The sequence below is a fragment of the Hippocampus comes genome, unplaced genomic scaffold, assembly GCF_001891065.2.
Source record: "Hippocampus comes isolate QL1 unplaced genomic scaffold, H_comes_QL1_v1.1 scaffold72, whole genome shotgun sequence".
NCBI classification, from domain to species: Eukaryota; Metazoa; Chordata; class Actinopteri; order Syngnathiformes; family Syngnathidae; genus Hippocampus; species Hippocampus comes.
The window spans coordinates 918981-926174 of NW_017806030.1; the positions used below are offsets into that span (position 1 = coordinate 918981).

The following is a 7194-nucleotide window of genomic DNA, read 5'->3' on the forward strand; positions in this document are numbered from 1 at the left end:
TTAACGTATCAGAAACATATTATAAGCCCACCAATTGTGAACTGGATGGATGGATGGATGGATGGATGGATGTTCACATAAAAATGGACAGGATTCGAACCATATAGGTACTGTGTGTGTTTATACAGTTATCCCTCACTTATCGTGGTTATTGGGAACCATGACCGCGATAAGTATGTTGCGTTCAGGAAGCTCGGAGCTGCGATAAACAGCCCATACTGTATTTTTACCTTTCGTATCTTCAAATTTATTTCGTAACAAGAGGCAATATTTTCCTGTTGAGACGTTTCGGAACTTGAAAATTTCGTATGAAGAGACGTTCGTAGGTAGAGGCGCCACTGTATGCCAAAGAGAGGAAGGCGAATGAGAGTCACCAATCAGAGTCAACAGCGTGACCAGAAACGGGGGACGGTGCTGGGCGGGGCTGTGAAGATGTGCAGCCAATCAGCTCACGGGATAAATCCACTCGTGCTGTCATTGGTCGATGTCGTGCCGGGAACCAATCATTCGCAAAGGCATGTACAAAACCTCTGAGTCATTCATTTGCCTTTTCAAATTGTGTGTGTGTTCGTGTGTGTGTTTCATTTATCCCCTTTTGCCTCTTTCATAATTTTCATGCGCCTCAACATGCAGCGCTTGTAAAACCAACTGAGCAAGATGCCTGTGTTTGTCATATCGCCTTTGAATGATGATAAACACCTTTTCTTGAAGCTATTTGTTCAGTCAAATGTCACAACGTATTCAATTATGCACTTGCTCATAAATTAACACTAAAATAAATACCCCGAAGATAACTTGTAACTGGGAGATGCAGATCACAGATGTACATCAAAAAAAGAGTTCTTGCATTTTATAAAATTTGGGAAGAGGGCCCCAAAGATAACTTCTAACTGGGAGATGCAGATCACAGATGTTCATCAAAAAAGGGTTCTTGCATTTTATAAAATTTGGGAAGAGGGCCCCTCAAAACACAACTTATTGATTGTAGCTGAAGAAAATGAAGGACTCTGTCTGTAGCGTGTGTGGACCACTAATTGGTGACTTCATTTTCACAAATGAGTTGTGTGTCATGCATATCCTAATAAAGTAACAAAAGCTCCAAGAGCAGCCTCTGCGGAGTAAAGTGGGATTGAGGTGGAGATCCAGTCCACCAAACAATGCAATCATTGCATTGGGTTCGATTAATTTATGACACACAAGTTCCAAGTATTTTTTTCTCCAGTCAGAATGCAAAGCGGGACAGGACCAAAACAGCCGCACACGTGTCACAATTTGTGTTCTAGATTTGAGTAAGTTTGACCTTTGTTAGTGGGTGCCATGTTTGGCGCAAATGTAGAGGAGCGGAATGCAAAGCAGGACAGGACCAAAACAGCCGCACGTGTCACAATTTGTGTTCTAGTAGATTTGAGTAAGTTTGACCTTTGTGTAGTGGGTGCCATGTTTGGCGCAAATGTAGAGGAGCAAATCGTCAGCATGACGACAGACTCGCCGTTCCATCCATTACTAAAAATACCACACAGTTTACAATAAAGTGCATTTAAGAGGGGCTTGATAGCTAAGGCAAAAAAAAAAAAAAAGAATGAATGAATAAATGCTACTGTTGCTCGGTGTGCGAGAGGTTCTTAAAATGCATCACTCAGAACTTGGTTGATGAATGGATTGGTAATTGTAAACAACAGCCATTCATCCAGGTCATTCATTTTCAGAGCAATTTCATCCTGATGGAGTCCAAGGTTACATTATGATCCCTCTGAATCTTTCTGAGGGAGGATTTGTGTGCCATGAGAATATGGTCTCAAATATAATATTTAACAGAACGTCTCATGACCGACCTCCTGAACCTCTCCTGGAGACAAAATGGCAAGTTCCATGCCAAAAATTAAAGCGTGATGATAGTTTCATCATCAAAAATGATTACTGGCACAAGGGGTTGAAACGACAGAAGGGTGTGATGGATTGGTTTGTCAAGTCAAGGTTCAACTGGAGAGCGCTTGTCAGCAATGCATAAAGATTTTCTCTCAAAACACTTCATCCCTGAATGGCCAATTTAAAAACTTGTAGAGTAGGTTTTCAACAATGCGATTAATTTCTTTGAAAGGGTACATTTTGAACAAACACAACTGGCCGTGGGTTGTTGCCAAATGGTTAAGATTGTCGCCTGCTGCCGAGGGGACCACAGTCACTGACAGGCAAAAACTAAAAAAAAAACGTCAGCGAGAGAGTATGCGGCAACTGATCATCCACCTCCGACATAATTAATTCTTGTTTGATAAAGTTTCGAATTTTATGAAAAAATCCTTTGAAGTGTGTGCATAATTCTTATTTAACACACACACAACCCAAACACACACACACACACACACGCACGCACACACGCACGCACGCACGCACGCACGCACGCACACACACACACACACACACACACACACACACACACCTTTGCTTAAAATATTCGCCTGTTTTGCCAAACGGAACAGGTCAGGTTGGGCAGAGGAGTATATAGTGTTTTAGTGTAGTTGTCACCATTTCACCACTGCAGGAGGAACAGTTGCAACGTGAAGCGAGGTATGTAGCGTTGGAAACGCTGATGGCATTTGTTATTTTATAGTTTGTTATATTATGGCCCTTGTGAAGATAAGCGGATCGGAAAATGGATGGATGTACATATTCTGGGCAATACTGTATTGCAGTTTTATGATTCACTGTTTCATAAAAAGTGTGAGTTTGAATGAAAATAGTAAGATACACAATGAAGGGAATGTATTTATGGAAGTCAAATGTGTCAGTTTATAATATGTGTGCTTGAATATGCTATTTAGCTGTGTTTTAGCTTGCAGTGCTTGACGATTAACTTAAAATTTGCAGCAGTTGAACTCAACGTTGTTCCACTCTTCTGTGGAACAAATAATAATTTTTATGTTTTTACATGATAACTTTCACTTTTTTTACATGATAATTATCATGTTTTTGTATAACAATTTGCACATTTTTACGTGATAAGTGTTAGGTTGATTGTTTTTAGTTATCTTACATTTGCATATTATTAATGATCAATTGATTATGCTTGCAACGAAGAACGTTTATGCTTTTAATCAAGATATAATTATGCTTTTAATAAAGATATATGCTCACATCTATAATAGAGAATGTTAAGTGCACTGTGTGACAGTTGAGGGATGCAACCACCTTTCCGACAAAGTGGTTGGAAAGAGATTAGTATTAAGACAAAACAAGAGCAAGGTCGGACGTGGATGGAGCTGTCAACACCAACTGAATGACATTCACAGCTGCTGCTATGAATATCTAATTGATAACCCTGACATTTTTTTGGTACATCGGCCGGTAATCGAACCCCGGGCTTTCCGCGAGAATTCCACCACTGAACCACCAGGGAGGCCCAGGTTCGATTCCCGGCCAAATGCAGCAAAAAATGTCAGGGTTATCAATTAGACATTCATAATAAAGATCCAACGAGGAGAGGAGACACTTGATTCTGGTACCAAATCACTCGAGGGGGGAACAAGGAGAAGCGTTAGGTTTTAGTTCTCTGCACGTCACCCATGGATCTCCCCACTTGCCCTCTCATTTATTTCTCATTGGGAATCTAATACATCGGTGAGTCCAACCTAAAGGGTGAGGGCTGTTGAAGACACACTGAACTTGTTTGACTATGGGCATGTGAGTGAAAATGATTACATGTGTGCAATCATTACAAAAACACCAAAAGCAGTTGGTGTTGACAGCTCCATCCACGTCCAACCTTGCTCTTGTTTTGTCTTAATACTTATCTCTTTCTAACCAATTTCTCGGAAAGGTGGTTGCGACCTTCAAATGTCACACAGTGCACTTAGCATTCTTTATTATAGATGTGAGCATATTTTTATTAAAAGCATAATTACATCTTTATTAAAAGCATAAGCGTTCTTCATTGCAAGCATAATCAATTTATCACTGCAGGCATAAGCTTTCCTCATTATAAGCGTAATCGATTCATCATTAATAATATGCAAATGTAAGATAACTAAAAACAATCAACCTAACGATAAGTTTCGTGTTTTTCGTGTTTCTGAACTGATTAACATCTCCGCTCAGTTGCTCATTATGCGACTTTAAATGTGTGTCTTGTGTGGGGGTTAAAAGAAGCTTGAATTCACATTGAACTTTTAGGGAATGTGGAGGAAAAAACGCCAAAGTGTAACTGAGGAGAGAGGACACTGGAGCAGCAAGGTGGAGTATCTTCTGGCTATTGCCGGGAACATTGTGGGCCTGGGCAATGTGTGGAGATTTCCGTACTTGTGCTACAAAAACGGCGGCGGTAAGCAAATGCAGCACTCGACACTTCCAAAAGTTGTACATATCACAAAAGTATGTGTAACATCCAGGTGCATTCCTGGTGCCGTATCTGGTATTTGTGGTGACATGCGGCGTCCCGCTATTCCTTTTGGAAACCGCCATGGGCCAGCATACCCAAGAGGGCGCCATCACCTGCTGGAGGAAGCTGTGCCCCCTGGCTGAAGGTGTGCAACACTCTGTCACGTACAAGTTTGCCATTCTCTAACACAGCGGTCCCCAACCTTTTTTGCCCCACAGACCGGTTTAATGTCAGACAATATTGTCAGGGACCGGCCTTTAAGGTGTGGCGGGTAAATGTAATAAAATAATATGATATGACCTGCATGATACCGTGGTATTTTCTAAACATAAAGTAATACAGTTTGTTTCTTGTATTTGTGTGACGTCACAGAGAGGGGAGGAGCCCGGTTGGGGGAATATTGGCTCCGGCAGTTAGTCTGAGTGCGGAGCGCATGGACGTGAGTTGTGGCTAACAGCAACTCCTATGAATGTATGTGTTACTGCTCCTTTTGTTTATTAAAAACGACAGATTACATCAGCGACTGCGTGCATCCTTCTTTCCGTATTGAAGGGCATTATAATAATAATAAACACAAATCATGACACAAGGAACGTCCTCTTTGGCCGTCACACGCTCTGGTCGCTATGGTAACGTTTAAACGTGCCTTCAAAATAGGATCCAAAGCAAATAAAAAGTGCATGAAAAATACGACTCACCATCGCCGCATATTATGCAGAGTGGGCTTGGTGCGTGGGAATCTCCCGTTGAGATAAATCCATATTTTTCAGTAGGACTCCTGATACTGTTTATGAAATGTAGCCTTCTTTCTCTTGAAAGTCATAGGCTCCTCTTCTGTTTCCTGGCTGGGCTTTTTTTCGCTCAACTCAACTCAACTATATTTATAGAGCACTTTCAAACAGCCATCGCTGCATACAAAATGCTGTACATGGAGCAACTAACATACTGCATACAACAGTAAAGCAACAAATCAGTAACAAAGACGGCGGAAAGCACCGAACAGTAAAACCAAGAACAAATCTGAGTCATGCTGAGTCAAATGCCAAAGAATACAAGTGAGTTTTGAGGCGGGTTTTAAAGATGGGCAGCTAAGAGGCTAGCCAAATGTTCAGTGGGAGGTCATTCCCTTTCCAAAGACGTTTTTTACTTATTTTGCTAGCTCCAGGCTTTCATTTTAGCGGTAAACTGTCACGTGACCGAGAAGCGCGCCTTGACCTGACACATTGTAGACGGATGTAACAGAGAATCCGGTAATTTTTCAAAATACAACATTTTTTGGGAACGCGAAATAAATAAAACGGAAGTTTTATTTTTTGCTCCGAGATGAATTTCTTCTTTCGGAAACAAGCAAAGAAAATGATTAAAAATTGAACCTTAAATGTGCGCTGTCTGTAAGGTATCGGCTATGGGGGGCAAGTGATCCAGTTCTACAGCAGCATGACCTACACGATTATTATGGCATCGACTCTTTTCTACCTGGCGTTCTCCTTTATCTCTCCACTGCCCTGGAGCACCTGCGACAACTACTGGAACACAGGTGAGGTCCAGCACACAATGCATCATGTCCCTTTTTGGTCAAGAAACTCTGACCTGTCCTATTATCTTGTCATGAGACAAGACTGAATAAATGGCATTTTGCTACAAAGTTAAGTTGTCATCTTACAACTTTGATTAAGGCGTAGTCATTCCTGTCAAGTGTCAAGTCAAACTGAGCCAAATTTATGTATACAGCTCTCAATTACGGAAGCGTCTCAAAGACAAAAGCATGCATTGACAAATGAACCACCTGGACTAAATGCCATTTGCATTTGTGGGAATAGGAACTGGGACGGCCCACAAATGTCGAAAGTCTGCGTGTAATTGACGGCTATTGAAATGCATATGGAATAGATATGGCCGCACTGCTCACAACCGAATGCTGCAAACACAGGAATGATGCAAACAAAACGACTGCGAAACAAAAACACTGCAAGGAATGGTGCAAACGGCCAAACGTAATCTCATAAAACAACAGCAAAAAAAAAAAAAAAAACTGGGACGGCCCACAAATGTCGAAAGTCTGCGTGTAATTGACGGCTATTGAAATGCATATGGAATAGATATGGCCGCACTGCTCACAACCGAATGCTGCAAACACAGGAATGATGCAAACAAAACGACTGCGAAACAAAAACACTGCAAGGAATGGTGCAAACGGCCAAACGTAATCTCATAAAACAACAGCAAAAAAAAAAAAAAAGCTTCAAGAAATAAATGCTGCAATCGCAAAACGTAATTAGAAGCAAACTTACAAACTACAAAACAAATTCAAAAGAGAAACGCTGCAAATAGTAAAAACACACAAAGCTCAAAACAACTGCCTAGGAAGGCGACATTTACAGGCATGTCTTAACCCACCACTCCCTGTCCCCATCTCACCCACACACACGCATAGACACACCCCCATAATTATTATACAATGATGATTATGATGATGACCATTCGTAACGACAATCACACCCAGAAACACTTTCATCCCAGTGACTATAGTTTAGTTATTTGTATTAATATTGTGTTTAAGGCAGCACGATGGTCGACTGGTTAGCCTCACATTGCTGAGGTCATGGGTTTGATTCCCAGCCCTGGCCTTCCTGTGTGGCGTTTGCATGCTCTCCCCATGCCTACATGGGTTTTTGGTTTCCTCCCACATTCCAAAAACATGCATGGTAGGTTGATTAATGACTTTATATTGTCCCGAGGTGTAATTGTGAGTGCAAATGGTTGTTTGTCTACAGCACTGGTGTCAAAGTCAAGGCACGGGGGCCAGATCTGGCCCGCCACCT

At 41.5% G+C, this 7194-nt stretch overlaps 2 protein-coding genes across 8 annotated transcripts in view; both read left to right on the forward strand.

The window, feature by feature from the left end:
• Positions 1-7194, forward strand: part of LOC109529401 (sodium- and chloride-dependent GABA transporter 2-like) — a 24417-nt gene that overhangs the window by 5040 nt on the left and 12183 nt on the right. The gene's annotated exons all lie outside the window — the stretch shown is intronic.
• On the forward strand, positions 2427-6310 carry LOC109529403 (sodium- and chloride-dependent GABA transporter 3-like). Of its 2 annotated transcripts, XM_019892788.1 has the most exons (4): positions 2427-2565; positions 4168-4315; positions 4383-4517; positions 5769-6310. In XM_019892788.1, the coding sequence occupies exons 2-4, from the start codon at positions 4171-4173 to the stop codon at positions 5993-5995; spliced, it is 507 nt and encodes a 168-aa protein (XP_019748347.1). In that variant the 5' UTR covers positions 2427-2565; positions 4168-4170; the 3' UTR covers positions 5996-6310. The 2 variants fall into 2 exon arrangements, with proteins under 2 accessions (XP_019748347.1, XP_019748348.1); XM_019892789.1 differs by lacking the exon at positions 2427-2565 and having other exon boundaries at positions 4009-4315.

Excerpts from the sequence above, each read along its gene's own strand:
- LOC109529403 (XM_019892788.1), top strand. The coding sequence starts at position 4,171 with ATGTGGAGGAAAAAACGCCAAAGTGTAACTGAGGAGAGAGGACACTGG. Across the intron at positions 4,316-4,382 it reads GTGCTACAAAAACGGCGGCG|GTGCATTCCTGGTGCCGTAT; the intron begins GTAAGCAAATGC and ends TGTAACATCCAG. Across the intron at positions 4,518-5,768 it reads GCTGTGCCCCCTGGCTGAAG|GTATCGGCTATGGGGGGCAA; the intron begins GTGTGCAACACT and ends GCTGTCTGTAAG.